Source organism: Idiotropiscis lumnitzeri, chromosome 13 (assembly GCF_059441095.1).
Source record: "Idiotropiscis lumnitzeri isolate Australia: NSW breed Sydney's pygmy pipehorse chromosome 13, RoL_Ilum_1.0, whole genome shotgun sequence".
Classification (NCBI taxonomy): Eukaryota; Metazoa; Chordata; class Actinopteri; order Syngnathiformes; family Syngnathidae; genus Idiotropiscis; species Idiotropiscis lumnitzeri.
In genome coordinates this window covers 16229627-16247798 of record NC_142403.1, presented here as the reverse complement: position 1 = coordinate 16247798, position 18172 = coordinate 16229627, and the positions used below count along the sequence as shown (strand labels likewise).

The window sequence follows — 18172 nt, the reverse complement described above, 5'->3', positions numbered from 1 at the left end:
GAATATAGGAGGGTGTTTGTAGTAACGGCATTCGAAAAATATAAATGCCGGATAAAATAAAAAAAAATAAAACAAACAAAACACTTATTTTAAGTAATATTTTTTTTCCCAAAAATATTTTGGGTCATAGCAGAAATTAGGCCTGCTGTTGTTTTGCGGATCAAATTGGCCTGTTTGAAGATTAAATCTCAACAACAAAATTGACATGAAATGGGAATATATTTTTCAAGAAAAAATTAATTTAAAAAAATTGTCAATTTTACCTGTACTCCCATCATATAATTTGCTGCCATCGGGTCAAAACCTCACATGTCAACATTTGTAAATTTGATATTTTTTCAAAAATCAATACTCATGAGGGTTTTTTTTTTTTTATGAAATATTGACCAACGTGTTGAAAATGGCTCGCTCTCGTTGATGTTGGTTGAACAAACATTGGACGTTTATTTTTTTATTTTACAAAAACACCAAACAAAATCTAGGTCTTAGGTGTGACTCTGTTTAAACACATTCCAGTTGCGTCATTTTCTCTTTTGTTGTTCCTCAGATAACATGCTGTGTTATACTGTCCAACAGGCTAACGATCCTAAGAAATGAGCAACCGAAAGATTTTTTTTTTTTTTAAAGATTCACAATTCCAGCAGCTGAGTCAGACGACACTCCCTTCACTTGAAAATACCTGAGCGGGTCATTAAGTTTCATACATAAACCACACAGGAGGCTTTCACGGTTAAGGCAAGTGACACCATTTAATGTTTCATTATAGATCTGTGGCGACAGGGGCGCTTCTCTTGACATTTACAATAAATGTTTGCCGCCACTGAGTGGTTGGAAATGCACGACACATGACAAGAAGGCAACACCACAATCATCAGTTATAAGCATCGGATATTAAAGCAACAATAAGAAATGTGCCAATAACAGCGTTTTTGTGTGTTTCTCGACTTGGGGGGACCTGGATTAGCCTTAGAGCTAAGGAACATCGTCGTACTTGAAAACGTGATTTTATATTACGGAACAAATTGACCCATTGAAAGGATTTTTTTTTTGTGTGAGTATAGTGGCTTATTAAGTGGCTTATGAACTATAAATTGGATTGGAATGATTAGTGATTGACCAATGAGATAAATGCTCATTGGTAATACATTATATACATGATATATTTAATAATTATTTTAATAATTATTTAAATTTAATTATTGTTTCTATATTAATATTTATTTTGGTCCTGTTATAACGATTAAAAAAATGTGCATTATATATTTTGAGCATTCATGTTGGTCCTAATGAGGACAAGCGCAAAAGAAATTGAATGGATGACTGATTTGAGAGTTTTTCCAACCTTTTTTTTTTTTTTAAATATAGGTTTTTAAAATATGTTGCATTGATGCTCTACACGTGGTGTAGGTTCCCCACCCTTAGTCTAGATTTTTTTTTACACATCCAGTCAGTGGCCTGGCTTCTTTATTTTCCAGTTTCCGCTGTCATTGTGTGGTTTAGAGCAGCAACAACCCTAATTAGCCCCCTGTCTGTTTGCAAGCAGTCTAACGAAAAAAAAAAAAATCTTGCAAACAGACTTGACGAGGAACTTCAGTACATTAATCCCCCGCATATTTGAGGTCCACTATTCCCTGTCACAAGACGGTGCCAAAGATTCTGTCTAAATAGGATATTAATACAGTCAGTTGGTCCAAACCCAAATGTCAAAGTGATACATCTCAACTGAGAGACGAGCTTTGCATGTCAAGGGAGAAACTAAATTTAGCCTGGGTTGTTATGGAGAATCTTTGCTGCATGCGTACGATGGGTGCATTATTTTTATTATTTATTCTAATTTTTTAAATTATTTTTTTTCATCAAACCCGCCTCTAAATTATTATTATTTTTATGTTATAATACTTTAAATGGTTTATTTTTAAACGTCAATATTATAAGATCGGTTAAAGGTTTTGGATTCTAGTTAGGAGTATACTTGCCAATTAAACAATTAATTTATTTTATTAATTTATCCACAATTCAATTTTCCAAACAGAGTTGATGCGTAACTGCAATAAAAAGTCTAATCATGATCGAGGGCAACAACCAGTAGTATTTGGACTCTCCCGAGTGGTAGGTGAAACAAATCATTGCTCAAGTACAGTTCACTTGTATTTAACTTTTAATTGCATTTAATCTTTATGTTTTGTCTTTGTTTTTAAACTTTTAGGTACAATTTATACTGGACTTTTGCGTGCAATACATTTTGACTGAATAACATTTTTTTGTGTTTATGCTGCTTTCAATAATACTCATTTTATTTTTTACTCGGTGAAGACGCTGTTGAGTAGTATTTTTTTTAAGTATGGTAATTGGTGTAAAATGTTTAAATACTACAGATCTAGATCACATTGAGCTCTGCTCACATCCTCACACCGCAGTGCCATGAATGTTCCTTACTGTTGCTTTAAAAGTCTTTAGCTTACAAAATGTGATCACACGGATCCATCCACGCAATGTCAATTTGTTCCATTATTGGAGCTTTTGCAGCATGCATTTGCAGGTATTTATAGAGCTTCATTCACACATTTGGAGAAAAGAACAGTTATGACTCATGCACACAGACTCACATACACACACAAACAACACAAACTTTTCATTACAGGTGTTTTGATATCCGCCTTCAGAGGCATTCAGACGAGCGAGGGCTGTTTTGATCAAATACCTACCAACCAAATGGAGGTGACAGCACACTTTGAAAAAAAATCATCCACTCACTCCTTCACAAACCAGCCGGCGGCAGCGGCGGCGTCATCTTTGAGTGACAGGCCCGACTCCCGCTGCCGGCACATCAGAGCAGGAGGCACGCCACGGAAGGCAGGAGCTCTGCTAGGTGCGACTCGACGTCGGGGCTCTGAGCGACGGGGTTGCCGCGGAGATCGAGACGGCGCAGTTTGGGGCAGGTGGCGAGCGGCCGGAGCGCCGTCAGCGTGGAGATGTCTGAGCGTGCGGGGTTAAAGAAGAAGCCTTTTTTATGGGGGGGTTGTTAAATTGAGACGTGGTGATGAATACACTTCATCATCTGCAAAGCATGAAACTCAAACAGAGACACGGTGAGTAGAAAAAAATCAGCACACATCTGTTAAAGTATTTCCGAACTATAAAACACACCCGTATATGAGCAGCAGCAACTCTTTAAAATAAATAAATAAATAAATAAATAAAAATTTACCGATATACAAGCAGCACCAGGCTATAATCGGCAGTTTTCTATGTTGAAAAAAATGAGTTGTGTTCTGCATCTACGGAACGATTTTGTCCTGTGAATGCACATAAAGGTAAATCAACAGATTGTTAAAACAATGCCTTTTAACACGGCAACAACTTTGCTAATTAGAACAGAAAAGACTCAAAAGAAAAGAAAAAAAAAATCGGGATTTATTTAGCGTATTTTCTGAACTCTAGGGCGCCCCCTATGGTGAAAGAAAAATCCACAGAAAAACTGCACGGTTGAATTAGCCGCATGGTTCAAAATCTAGGGGGGAAAAGTAGCGGCTTATAGTCCGGAAAATACGGTGTTTGTACCGCCCCCCCAAAAATAATTTTGATATTATTCTGCTGCTTACACTTTCAAATAAATATCTAAAGAAAATCAAAACTCCCTTCTTAACATGACTTGAACATCGATTGTAGATATAAATATTGACAAAAATATTTTCTTTAATTATTTATTTTGTTGTAAACTGACCGCTTTTTTTTTTATAATATCGTGAGTTTTTATACAGCATCACACTTTTTTTTTAATATTGCCAACCAACCCACAATATTGTGATAATTATCCTATTGCGAGATTCATATCAAATTATCATATTGTGACATTTGGATATCGTTAGATACAAGAACTATAGAAAATGGATGATGGATGAAACCTTTCACAAATTTATGAAAGACGGTACAAGGACTTTGTCAGATAATATAACAATCTTGGACACTGCACATTTTTTTTTTTTTAATTCTTGGAAAGGTGGATTAAAGGATCACGCACCATTCTTAAGGACAAACAATGACTTCCTTTTGGAAAATCCAATTTAAGCCTTTTCAAGACCCATTTGGAAAAAAAATTACAACTTGGACAAGAAGTGAACACACCTTAAATGTTGGCTTGGCATGACTTAATCACATTTTAATTACAACTGCACCCGAGCTGTGGCTGATTTTGAGAGCGTCTCGTGGTTACGCACAAGAGACTACGGAATAACCCCCCCACGTTTTCAACTGCAAGCGAGCACCGGCAAGACCAAGAAAATCCGTCTATGCTTTGGGGAGAGCCGTTTTATTATTGCTTTTAATTCCATTGTTTTTTCCTGCTGTTTGGCAGGAAAATAACATTGCACACCATATCCCCATGCCGAAGCAGGGTGGCAGCAGCATTGAGCTTTGGGCTTTCTTTTTTTCTTGTCAAGACAGAGAGCGGTCCCAAAACCATAACACGGCCGCCAGAAAGCTGAAGAGAACAAATGAAAATCAAACTATCCCAATTGGGCCAGCCAATGTCCTTTAGTGAGGTCTTTTTTTTTTTTTTTTTTTAATATATAACAATAAGCTTAGTGGCTTAATATTTTACATGTAACAACATGAATATTAATCTGACACTGTCCTTCTGAACATAACGCTTTAAGTTTATTTTTAACCTATAAAAATACAACAGAATATTTTTTTAATTTAAGTTACTACTCCCAACTCTTGTCATTAACTCATTCACAACTAGCCAAGCAAAAAAAAAAAAAAAAAAAAAAAAAAAATGGATCTTTGACGTCTTTAGGCGTCAATGGCAGTAAATGAGCTAAAAGGGAAAGTCAACCCCCAAAAAATCTTTGCAACAATATATTCTATGAGCCTTCCCGAGTCTAAAACTGCATTAGTGGAATATGCGTTAAGCAGCAAAATCCACAGCCATGTTGTCGCTTTCTGTCAAGAGACAGGTCACAGTTGCTCCTGGCTCAGGTAACAACCAATCACGGCTCACCTGTTTTCTGAAGCAGAGCCATGATTGGTCGTTATCTGAGCCACGAGCCACTGATGTCATTTTCAGTCGACAGCAAATGGCGAAATGGCCGCCCGCTGAGATGTACAAAATGGGTGAAATTTAGTACTTGACTCATATTCCACAAACGCAATATTAATCAGAATGCTGTCTTTCGACAAGTGGGGCTGCATAGAATATATTCTTGTTTCGATTTTTTTGGTGGTTGACTTCCCCTTTAAGTAAGTTTAGTAATACAACAAGGCTTAAATCTTTCTGTTCAATTTTACGCATGGGTCTTTGGAATTTTTTCCAAGAGTGTCGTTATAATAAACATGTCATCTACTTTTGTTTCGATTCGTGAAAGTGCCAATTTTCTAACTTTCTAAGTTGAGCTATGAATTTTGAGTTTTGTGGGGTTAAGTTGGGGGACCCCAATTAAACTTCTTGACAGGATGTATGCGCTGACACAAACTGGGAAGTTTTCGGGCATATTGAGGCCGTCAAAAAAGGAGTTAATAGAAAAAAAATAATCCTGGGAAGCGATTCCAAAGTCACTCTAGTTTACAGTATGCAAGTTACAACACTATATGTGGAAAGACCATTCTTGGCCAAAAAAAAAAAAAGATTTAGATGCAGAGAAATATGTGTGAAAACAATGTTACATTCTGTATTTACCATTTTTATACGTCTGGCTGCTTATTCCCTGGCAAATATGCCAGTCTGTTTGACTCATAAACGTGTACATTTTTTAATTTCTTTCTTTATTTTTATTACATAGTCTCTCTTTCCAAACCGTCAGATGCTCTCGCTTGTTTTGCTGCGATGAGCCAGGCACGCTCGAGTCTGATTGTCACATTTCCTGAGTCACCGCCAACTGTGCGCAGAGATTAAATATAACATTTGGTCCCGTAATGCTGTTGCCGTCCCCTAGAGCATAATGATAACGTGTAAACATAACATCGCACTACACTTTGCTTCTACGGATTATTTATTTAGGTTGACTTTTTTTTTTTTGCTCTTAATGCGACTTGTGCTTAAAAATCCTGTTAATTTGAGAAAACGTGTACAAAACAAATTAACATGTTGGCGGTCTGGAAAAACTAACGTTGAGAAGCAGAATGTTCCAAGGTCAGTTCCAATGGCAGACGGACAATCTGGTAATGGGGCCTGACATTACTCCTTTCTGTACAGACAATTTGCCTTTTGGGCTCAGTAAAGTACAATAACAACAGACTACAAAAAGACCCGGTAGAGGAAAGACCATCCGGAATCATCACGTTCGACTGGTTTGCTCGACTCTCTATGGCCGTAATTAGATTTGCAAAGGGGCTCTCGCAGGCATCCAACATTTTTTCATAGAACCACCTGCTTGTTCTGCCCCACTTGGCCCCGATGCAAACTGACCTTAACAGCACCAAAAATGCATTTTCTCGCTGGCCATGTGCCACTGAGACATCGTTACAAATTGGTTATGTACTTTATTCAGTTGTCCATCCATTTCTTTCATGCTCGGGTTGCGGGTGAGCAGGAGAAAAATCACTCTTATTGTATATTCCAGGGGTGGGCAAACTTTTTGATTGGCGGGCCACAATGGGTTCTAAAATTTGACAGAGGGGCCGGACCAGGAGCAGATGGATGGGGTGTTTTGGTAACCTCACCTCATTGGAGAAAAAAATAATAATTTAATTTTAAATGAAAGTGAACAAAAGCATGACGATATATATGTCTTTGAAAAACCACAGCATTTAGAAAATAAAATATCAACAAGGTTTATTCATTTCATTTTTTTTTTTAATTCAGCAGGCTGGATTAAAACGTTTAACGGGCCACATGTGGCCCTCGGGCCGTATTTTGCCCACCCCTGGTATATTCACACATATGGGCAAATTTGTTTTTTTGTTGTTGTTTTTTTTACATTAACTAATGTACCAAAGATTCTGCATGTTGTTTTAAAATAAATCAAATTACATTCAGTTGAAAAAAAAACACCACAACTGCCCTCAAGTGGCAAATAAAGGAACAAATATTGCAGTCTGAAGGATACTGTTATTCTTCAAGAGGACCTCCTCCAGTTTGGGTAGGCAGTAGACTCCATCCAAATTTTCGATGGCGTTATTATCAGCCTCCAAGACCTGTAAGTATTGAGGGCATGAAGTGGACTGAGACATATTGCAAAGCACACACAAAAGAACAAATATGAGCAAATGGAACAAGCCCAGTCCCGACAGGACAAATATTGCAGTTGCATCTTTTTTCACCTTCAGGCACTGTAACATGGAGAAGTGAGCGGAAATGCGCCGCAGCTGGTTCGAGGACAGATTGATGTGAGTGATGAGGAGCAGCTGGTCCAAATGGCACAAGGTGGTCAGGTTCTGTTGGGTGTGGAAAGAAGCCAGAATTGACTTCACGAACGTCCCCTGGCGCCAGACGGGTGCGAAAGGATTTTGTGCCCAAACCTTGTTGGAGACGCTGAAGACGCGCACTTCAGCATACTCCATTTTCAAAATGGTGTTTTCGATCATAAATTTGCTGCACAGGTCGCCGTAATAAGCTGAGCGCATGGAGTCCACTTCCTGAGGGAGAGGAGGTAATGAGCGTGTTGCGTGTGAAGACATCTCCAGTTAATGGAATGGACACCAAATTGCTGTTGGTGCTGCTGCTTACTTTGAGAGTTTGGAAATGAGCGAGCGTCTCCTTTTCGTAGCCGAGGGGGTCTAGCGCCCTCATCAGCAGGATAATGGTCAGCAAGCACCCTGTCGGGAAAGACACACATTAAAAGAACCCGCCTTAACAAATGGCAAGAATGTTTAGAATTGCCTATAAACGTGATCCCAAAACGGGACTATTTCAAAGTCATCTTCTAACACAGGTGTGGGTAAACTACAGCCCGAGGGCCACATGTGGCCCGTTAAACGTTTTAATCCGGCCCGCCGAACTTGGAAAAAATGAAATGAATATATCTTGTTAATGTTTTCTTTTCTAAATACTCTGGTGTGTCACAGACAGATATTTTGTTGTAATGCTTTTGTTCATTTTCATTTAAAATTAAATGTTTTTTTTACCAAAACACCCCATCCACAAAAGCAAAATACTCCCCCAAATCAATAAATTTAAGAAAACTTATATAAAGCAACATTTAACGCAAACATATGCTCCTTTTTTGTATTTGTAACAGTTCTCGAGTTTCTTAATAATAATAATAATACTTTATTGACTTAATAAATACATTTAAAAAAAAAAATAATAATAATAATAATAAATGCTAAAAAAATAGGCGCACTTTTTTGTTTAATGTTTCTTTCTAGATTCGATACATTTTCAATTAAATGCACAATTGTTTATAAACATCATCAACATTCAGTCGGGTTGCTTCGTTCCCTCTCCTGTCAGGGAACTTGCTCACTGCTCTGGGAGGCGGGGACACGCACGCGCGCACACAAGCTTAACCTGAAGCTTTGATCGTCACTCATGGAGGCAGCGATGTCAAAGAAATCTCTCAATTTCTCAACATGAAGCCCATTTAATTCTATTTGCTTTGGAAATGTTGTTACTTGGATATTCATATTTCAAATGATGTCAAATCCTTGGCACACCCTGTGAAACTGATAGCAGCTGCTATCTATGATATAACCTCAGCCAAGGTTCTGACAAACACATACACACACGCGCACACGCACAAAGGTTATTTAACGCAACCACTGCCAGTTTTGAAATGAACTAAAAGCCAGTTGTGCTTGGCCGGAGACCAGTGGCGAGACCTGGTGCTCTCTGCCCTCATCCTCGGGAGGCGGTCCATACCAGAGGGTCTGCGACTGAGCCAGCACATCTGCAACAAAACTGCACTCGGATATCTGAAGCCAAATGTGGGCTTGCAACGGAGTGACTTTGATATAGCGACAAATTCATTTGCCAGAGAGCCGCACTGATCACTCTGCGGTGGTGGAGTTAATTCAAAAAACGTCCTTCTCGATATGCAGGCTGCGTTTCTCTACTGCCATTTAACAGAAGGATGATTGTTGAGTTGATGTAAAAGGATCAAGAATTGGAGGATGCTTGATGAGAAACACATTTTTCTAGTCAGAATAGAGCACTTGTGAGGTGACAATCTCAACATCCATCTTAACTTCTTATCCTCACTCTTTTACTTGAATCACAATATCGGGACAAAATTATTGACACGGAACGTCTTTCTTATCAATCAATCAGCGCTCATTCACAAGTCCCCCAAAAAAAGTAAATGCAAAATGCATGCCAGTCTCCATAAACACAGAATAGAATGTATTTTCACTCATAGAGGCAGCGCTTTATCACCAAGTCGCCTAATTAATTTCATCAGGTGGGTCCTCGATTTATGACAGTTCTGTTCCTATAGCGCTGTTGTGTGTCACTAACCACGCTGCACCATTCTTAAAATACGCGGCAAACTGGTTTAGAGCGCGTTTGTAACCCCTAAACCTCAAATTTCGGAACGACGTAAACCAAGGACCCCATATTAAGGTGGATCTGTGCATGTGGCACATGCAGCGGACCCATTGGCGGACAAATCAAAGAATCTCCTTTAAAATGTCATCTTTTCGTGCCACTTTGGTCAAAATTGGTTGGGACAGTTTGGCTAGCAGGCTTCTTCTAATTCCAATTTTAACCGGTGGGACTATTATCCGCGTGTTGAAATACATTTATTCATTCAGTGAATGTTCCTCTGATTGAAAACCGCACCCTTGCCGCAAGGTACTTTCAAAAACATATTATTTCTTAATCTCTCTGAACAGCACCGGCGGCGAGACAGTACCAAGCAGAAAATAAGACTTCTTGCTCCGTGAAACACACACACACACACACACACAGACATGCAAAAGGAAATGGCATAAAAAAGCACTTACACTTATTGAGCGGCTCCAGTTCTAGAAGCTGGTTACATGATTGTAACTCAGACTGTAACACCGAGCTTTTCTCCACAGAGAGCTCACTCCTGTGGAAAAAAAAAACCCAATTCTTTCATATTCTAATAAGAATTCCTCAGGGGGGGAAGGCACATTGTTTTTATCATCGATCAAATCAGTACCTGAAGAGCTCCTGATCTGTGGCAGAATCACGGCACCAACTCTCACTTCGACCTGAGGAAGGCAACGTTGTTTTGAAAGTTGCCCAGTTATACGTTTAAAATATGACGCACCTAGTACAAGGCAGGCGGTCCTCGGCTTAGTTTAATTTCGATGGTTGCACAAATCTTTACACCAATCAGGACGAAACATAGTCTACCACAAATTATTTACAGTAAATATGTCTGGAAAATGTAGAAAAAAAAATAAAAAAATCAAATGAAAACAAAAAAACGCAGTAATGGAACATGTCTACTCATGCCATGCAAAAACGTCTAATAACAATAACCTTGAAATGTTTTAAATCACCACTGCCGCAAAACGAGTGCTATATGATTATCACAAGGGCCAGACCTATATGGATTGTTTTTCAATTCCGATATTTGGCAGAATAAACTCCAAAGAGCCAAATAACCATCAAATCAATTTTAAAAAAAATATAAACAATGAATGAAATAATTTTTGTTCCCTCAACACACCAATAAATAAATATATATATATATATATAAAAATGACCGGTAATTTGTCCTTTTAGTATTTGTTTTAACACTTCACCAGTGTCAAAAGTCAACCTTTTTTTATTTTTTTTTTTGCAAGTTATTATTTTTGTCTTATGTCATAATGACTTATTAGGTAGTGTAAAAATAATAATCAGCCCCCCCAAAAAATAAATGATGATTTTAAAAGAGTAAATCCATTATTATAACGAGTTCACTGCATGCCGTTCAAAACATCAAAGCACATGAAGTCCCAGAAGGTGTTTATAAAGATCCAAAGTGCTAAATAAAGAACATAGTGTTTGTTCTTCTTGAGTGACATATTGAGAGTCAAGGTGAGTACAGTTCTTGACACGGATGGAACTTTTTGGGTTTCACTGCACCAAGTTAGTATACGTGCGTAAAGGAGGCTTCACTTCGGCTATGTGACACTCATGCTCCACGCTGGTCCATTTTAATAATTTAGCTGCCAAGAGACGGACGAATACAATCAGTGCCATCACCTGTGTAGAGGGCGCAATCTCGACGAGTGTGTTTTTCGGACCAGTGCACCGTCAGATTGTGTTCATTAGAGATGTCACTGATGGATCCCGGAGGAAGATCGCAGATCTGAATCATGGTTAAGGTTTAACATGGAGGGGAAAAAAACTAAATGGAGTTCAAAAAGTGTGCGGGATAACTGAAACCAATTGATCATGGGTGCGCAAAAGCGACCTGGTCCCTTTTGCGTGACTCTGCATACTAACGTGGCTCGTTAACAGTGACTTTGCGAGTGACTAGATTTCAGGGGCTTTTTTTTTTTTCCCGATTTGAAGCCACTAATGGGAGACACACTATCAGCTGATAAATCAGCATTCTCAATCACGCCGTCCCTCCAAGGACACTGACTATTGAGAAGATACTTTTCACAGAATGGAGCTCCATCTAAGTGACATTCCTTTTAAGGATTAGCCACTCCCAAAAGGACTTTCCTGCCAGGACAAGATGGACGAACTTTCTGGCCTGTGGCTGGTGCTTTTTTTTTTGATGGGCATGTGCGCACTTATATCTTCAGTATTGCCATCTTAGCAATTTTATTGTTATATTTAGCGACTTCTCTGACTCCTCTTGCGACTTTTTTACAAAAAAGTGACATATCAACACCAACAATGTTCCTAATTTTAATTATATTTTTATTTCCCACAAATGGAGGAAGGAAAGGGATTTGCGTCGACAATTATTTGGAAGTACCAATTTGGGATGGCTAAATATAGCAGTTGATGCTCAAAATGTTAGAAACTTAAAAAATACTGAAAAACTGGTGCATCCTCTAAAAATTTTAGTGTTAAAAAAATTGTATGCTCAAGAACAATATTTCTCTATGCAATCAACATTTAATGGGAAAAAAAAAAGAAACAGGCAAATTTAGCAAAGCAGCCCCAGAACAAAACCAATCCTGCCATTTGAGTTCGGTCAAATGGTCTTTTCTTCCTTTGAATGCACTGCGCAAATCTATTCTCGAGCCAGCGGTCCCCAACCACTGGGCCACTTTGGACCAGGCCGCACAGATGGAAAAAAAAAATGCCATTGACGCATGCACTAATTGTCTCGGTCACATTACGCTAATATTATACACACAAGCTAGCGAAATGATTAACGATAGCACGTACGAAGCACGCCCTTCACACAAAACCGCCAGCGCCCATTTGCCACCCCCCACCCGCATTCTCAAATATAACATTGACAAAACTGCTCGACCAATGAGCAATCGACAGGACTTCACGTCACTGTGGTAGCCTTGGTAGTAATTCAGCACCTACTGAGACACCAATCAGGATAAACGGTATAGAAAACAGACAAATGTAATATTGGTCAGCCCTTTTCCAGGCTACTTTTAGCAGAAGCCCTGCAGGCAAGTCAAGAGACTTAATGGAATTGCAGCACACAAAAGGAGACCCCTCCCAAAAGGCTTCAGTTGTCTGCCTTTTTAAATAAACATTGAGGCGTCTTTGTCAGCGTTTCCCGAAAGAAAGAAAAAAAAAAAGAAAAGCCTTCCGAGGAAAGTCCTTTTGTGATAGCGGTAAAAGCAACAATCTCCGTACATGACACAGACGCCGTTATCGGCATTAATTAATTGAAGCCCTACTAGCTATCTGATTAAACGGGCTGCTGCGGGAAGTGAAACAAGGGAGCAAGGCTGGCTGCCGCAGTCGTCCACTCAGAAAGCGCAACTGTGAGCTGGGGCCCGTCTCAGCTGACGGAGGCAGCGGCCAGGTACATCGTGGACTAGTCGTCTATCAACCGCACGCACATACACAAGAATTCACATTTACTCTTATAGACACTTTGGATAATAATCACGATTGAAAAGCTCAAATTCCGAGCATTTAGACAATTTTAAATTAAAAATATCTAAGCCGTTGTCAAATAACGCGGGTCAACAATCTTAAAAATATATTAATATATTACATTTTATTATCATTATTATGATTTTTACTACTACTATTAACACCTGATGTGCTAGAGAGAAAAAATGGGGAGATTTGGAATCATCCAAAAATAAATAAATAAATAAATAAATAAATAGATAAATAAATAAATAAATAAAATTACGGTACTTAAATTTAGAAAATGTAAGTTTGAAAAATGTAGTAAAATCTTGTTGACCACAGTAATTATTGATTAATTTGATTAATTGTTGCACTGCTAGTGGATTTTCTCCAGCTATCTCCCACATTGCAAAAACATGCACGTTAACATGCCAGTCCAGGCAGAAGCCTACATTTTGCCCAAAATCAAACTGGGATAGACTCCAGCTCACCTGCAACCCCAATTGAGGACCTGCTCTATCAAAAATAGATGAACAGATGTTGACAGCTTGGTAATTTGCCCATGTTTTTTTTTTTTTATATGGCAACTCAATACTGTTTCTATGGTCAGAAAAGGATACCCAGACAGGACTATGTTTAAATTGTGGGTGGACACTCCTCCAGTCCACTTGCAGGGGCTGACCATCCAGCACTAGCATCAGGGCACCGGACTGCACCTGAGAGCATACACGGCAAAAAAAAAAAAACATGTAAACAAGAGTATGAAATTAATAAAAACAACAAACAGGGGCTCATAACTCACTTGGACCGGCCTCGAAAAGGCAACAGCCACCCTCTCTCCATCCCGACTGATGAAAATGCAACTTATCATCTCGTCACGCTCGGCTGTTGATCAAAAAGAGATTGCATGCATAAAGTTGTGATCATCACAGCTACTGTGCTCAACACAAACACTAACACACACACAAAGCCACACTTAAACACACCTCTGCCAAGCAGCCAACGATAGTAGAACCAAGCGCTCTGGTCATTGGGGTCAGTGAAGAAAGCGTTCTGCACAAGCTCATATTCTGAGAAGACAAAAGCACATGCTGTCAAAGTGATCCGTTTCTTAAGAAACAATTCATTTCAGTTCAGTTGAACTTTTTTAAGTTCATTCATTTATTCAGTCAGTCAGAGTGAGGCAGCAGCCTGCATTAGCAAACCTTCTAGCGTGACTTTAGCTTACTAGCTTCTCTTGAGAAGTCCGACTTGAAAATGGCCAAGCAAGTGTATCTGCAATTAAATCCACACTTTTCCCTCCTTCGGCCATTGCGGTTTAAAAAAAGCAAGAATGTACTTCAGATTTTCAAACGGTCGCCAGTCACGACTTTCAGGTTCGTTGATTCCGGATAGCGCCGCCCCCTCACGCGTGAGTATCCAATCACAAGATCCGTTTGTCACCTTCAACGTAAGGCCAGCGAGAAGCCTCACTGTAACCAACTGGTGATCTGATTGGCTATCGCAACTGCCTATCAGATCTGAAAGCCAATTGACTTTGACTGAACAGATTCCCGCACAATTGTATCTCAATATTGAATCTATACAGTAGAGCTTCTCTCAAAATGCAAAGATGCAGATAAACTATTTACAACAAAATAGTAACCTGCCCATGACAAGATTCCTTTTTAAAATGGCCAATTTACAGACTGCGTGTCTGAATGTGTCAAGGAGATACAGCTGCTGCTGATTTATAAAACTAAGCAATTTTAACAAATTACATTTGAAGAATTTCAAAGTGACCTGTACATCCTGCACTTTGTCTGCATGCTGCCCTCGAAGGGAAAAGTTTGGACACTGCTATTAGTACAGTCAATTAGAAACGTGGGGCGGGGGAGTCAATTACTTAGGGCTTTTCGCTATTCGCCCTGCTTCAGTGGTGCGAATAGTGGGGAATTACTATAGGGCATTACGGTCTCCGTCACTTTCTTTCTTGACATGCACCGTTTGTCTTGCACTGAATAAATCCGCTCTAAAATACAGTGGTTACTCGTTTAAAACTGTGCAGGTGGAAAAAATATTTGTCAGCAAAATTCTGTGCCTGCAAGGAGTGAAAGACTGGCATTATACATCTCAAAATTTTATAGACAGACTGCCCCCTGTGGGTGGCTGTTGTGTAATGCCGTCTGCAGCGGGTTTACCTTTGAGCAGTTGCTCTTCACAGATGCGATGGGAGTGAGTCTGCAGAGAAGGAGGCGAGGAGCCCGACGGGGGGGCCGATTCGGGGGTCTGGGGGTGGAGCAGCGGCAACAGGGTACTGCGGTAATGCCAGCTGGAGTAGTTGGAAAAGTTGGAGCCGATGAGACGATCCGTGAACTCCAACTCCTTTCCCACGGGGACGGCGGATTTCTTCACGACGATCCGGCGGTAATCCCAGCAGTGAACTGGTGGAGACAGCAAAACGTGGGCATATCGGTTCCAGATAAGAGCAGGATTTTTCCCTAATAAATTTGGAGGTGGCCACATTCTGCTATTTTCCCACAGCCAAATGAATGGTAAAACCAACGCCTCGATTTGAGCCAGGAAAAATCCTATAAGCATGACAGGATCTTCTCTTTAAATGACATCACTCACAGTTGCGGTCATCCAAGCTGAGGCAGCGGTCGCACAGGCTCAACTCTCGGGTCCAGTCCATTTGAGGCGCCCGTTCCGAGACCCAGCTTCGATGGTGCCAACTGCCGTATGACTTTGGGTTGACTTTCAGACAAGTCTCCAGAAAAGACAACTCTGCCTGGTACATCTTTTGTACATCGCTCTCGTCTCTAAAAACACCAGTCAAATAAAACTGTTGAAAAACCTCAAGGGGCTTACAATACATTAAATATAACATGATGGACAAGCTCACTTGATGGTCTCCTGGTGCATGAGGATTTCTCTTCTGTAATTCCAAAGGGTTGCAAAGTCCGGGTTTGATGATAGCAGCTGCTGGGTCAAGTGGAGGGCCTCCTCGTCACAAATACCATCTTTCCTCTGTCATGACAACATTTTAGCATTACGTCGAATTTGTTTATTGTGTGGGATAAAATCAAGACAAGGAAGTGATGATCCACAAGATTGAAAGATCATAGCATTTTTTTCAATCTGATTTTAAAACTCCCACATGCTCAAACAAATTTAAACATCATCAAATATATCTGAAATTAAAAAAAAACATACACAAAATGTCAATTGCTGCAATGTTAAGTGATTTGCTGTAAATACAGCTAAATGGCAGTAATGTGTAAAGTATGTCGGTATTATACTGCCCCCGGTGGCTAAAGCGTCATCGAATTATTGAACTATCATTCATTCATGACAGAAAAAATGTTGGAATTATTTACATATTATTTAATGATGTTATTATTACGTTTTTATAAAGGGGCGACAGGGGCTCTAACTGATCATTTTGTAGCTTGAGGTTCATGGTTTGTGGCCCCCCCCCCAAAAAAAAAGTAAGATTCTCTCTGAATCTCCCCTTGCATGCAGGCAAGTGCGTGATCTGGTCTATCTGTCGTGTGCAGTACCAGAGTATAAGTTGTATTCCCTCTCGAGGGACTACAATGAGTACTATACATGTTTTTGATGCAAGTACTTTAATATTAGACGCATATGTTTTTCTTATTTAAAAAAGAAAAAAAACATAAAATTTTGGGGGGTTTTGGTGGGGCTGGAATGGATTTCTATTCATTTCAATGGGGAAAGATGATTTAAATAGATCATGGACAAGGAATGAAATACATTTGTATGTCATGGCAATAATTTAATACATTAATGTAAAATGCTGTAAATCCATCCAACCATTATCTGTTCCGCTTATTCTCACAAAGGTCTCAGGCGTGCTGGAGCCTATCCCAGCTGTCCTTGGGCAGTAGGCAGTGTATGCCCTAAATTGGTTGCCAGCCAATCACAGGTTACAAGCACAATGTAGAGTGCTCAATCAACATACCATGCGTGTTTATGGAATGTGGGAGGAAACCGGAGTAACCGGAGAAAACCCACGCAAGCACAGGGAGAACTTTGCAAACACCACACAGAGAGGCATGGGCCAGATTCGAAGCCAAAACCTCTGCACTGTGCGGGAGATATGCTTAACAGTGGACTACCTGTTCGCCATGCGGTAAACCAAATAGAAATTCCAGCAACATGGTACTGATTTGTACAACAGACAAGTTGAGAGTTTCCACAAAAAATGAATAAATAAATATATGTAATATATTGGGGCTACCATAAGTTAACCGTCATATTGTAGGGTATTTCTGGATAACTTAGGTGATTTATTTTGTTGTAAAGCACCTTGGAAAAACAAGCATCACGTGCTGCTGTGTACATCTTCAATTTCTTCTCCCGCTCCTTTCTTTTTTCCTCTTCTTGCTGGGCGGTGGACTTTATCTTCACTCGGCCGTGCTGTGAGTAAGCAAAAGAATAAGAATGGGTTAAGTCACGCTGATTAATTTATAGGGACTTATTTAAAAAAGGCTCCATATCCTACGTCATATGAAAAATAATATGACAGTGTGACGAAGATGAGACTTAGACAAACCAATGCATCACTCACCATCTTTTACAGTATAGGAATAAGACTCTCCTCAAAATCTGTATGTCATGCCATGTAAAGAGAGATATTTATGATTAAGACAATATAATTTATAGAACACATAACCATAAAGGTGACATAAGAACAGAATTACAAGTCGAGCTGGGCATCTGTGATGCGACACGGTTAATAAAATGAACAAACAATTAATTAGTATAGTTCCCAGTTAACACCAGGTAGCTTTTATTTTCACAAAAATAACTGCGCATTTGGACAAAATAAAGAACGCTGTTTGCATAGAATAGAAAAAAATATGAGACGGCAAATTACATGACCCAGAAAAACACGCACCTTGTCTCTATCTTGTAGGCCTGTGTATATTTTAAAAAGAAATTTGGATCATGACAGTCATCGGCGTTGTATTGGTTTACTTCCGTCTCCTAAATATGACGTCGGCACCGCGCCTTTCGCAGTATTTTGCTGCACTCTGCTGGAGGCAATCAACCAAGTTGTCATATAAATCATACGTGTACTGTAAATTAATTCAGTCCTTTATTATCAAGGTATGCGACACCGAACCCGGTCCCGCCACTACTCGTGACCCAATTTTTGTGTGATCGCATTTTTGTTTGATCTCTGCTCAGAAAAGAAAATGCGCTCTGGTTTGTTTTAAAAAAATAAGTGGGGGCGTTTCAGCGTCTATTTTTAGATAT

The 18172-nt window shown here is 39.5% G+C and overlaps 1 protein-coding gene across 1 annotated transcript; it reads right to left on the bottom strand.

The window, feature by feature from the left end:
* Window positions 1-730: 730 nt before the first annotated feature.
* rabggta (Rab geranylgeranyltransferase subunit alpha) lies at window positions 731-17957 on the bottom strand. Its single transcript, XM_088312977.1, has 17 exons — window positions 17811-17957; window positions 17481-17518; window positions 17219-17329; window positions 15792-15916; window positions 15521-15708; window positions 15088-15330; window positions 13894-13977; window positions 13710-13792; window positions 13528-13623; window positions 11102-11207; window positions 10065-10116; window positions 9883-9971; window positions 7667-7755; window positions 7459-7575; window positions 7261-7374; window positions 7047-7134; window positions 731-2976 (listed from the first exon to the last, which is right to left on the bottom strand). The coding sequence occupies exons 2-17, from the start codon at window positions 17481-17483 to the stop codon at window positions 2828-2830; spliced, it is 1737 nt and encodes a 578-aa protein (XP_088169103.1). The 5' UTR covers window positions 17484-17518; window positions 17811-17957; the 3' UTR covers window positions 731-2827.
* Window positions 17958-18172: the final 215 nt, after the last annotated feature.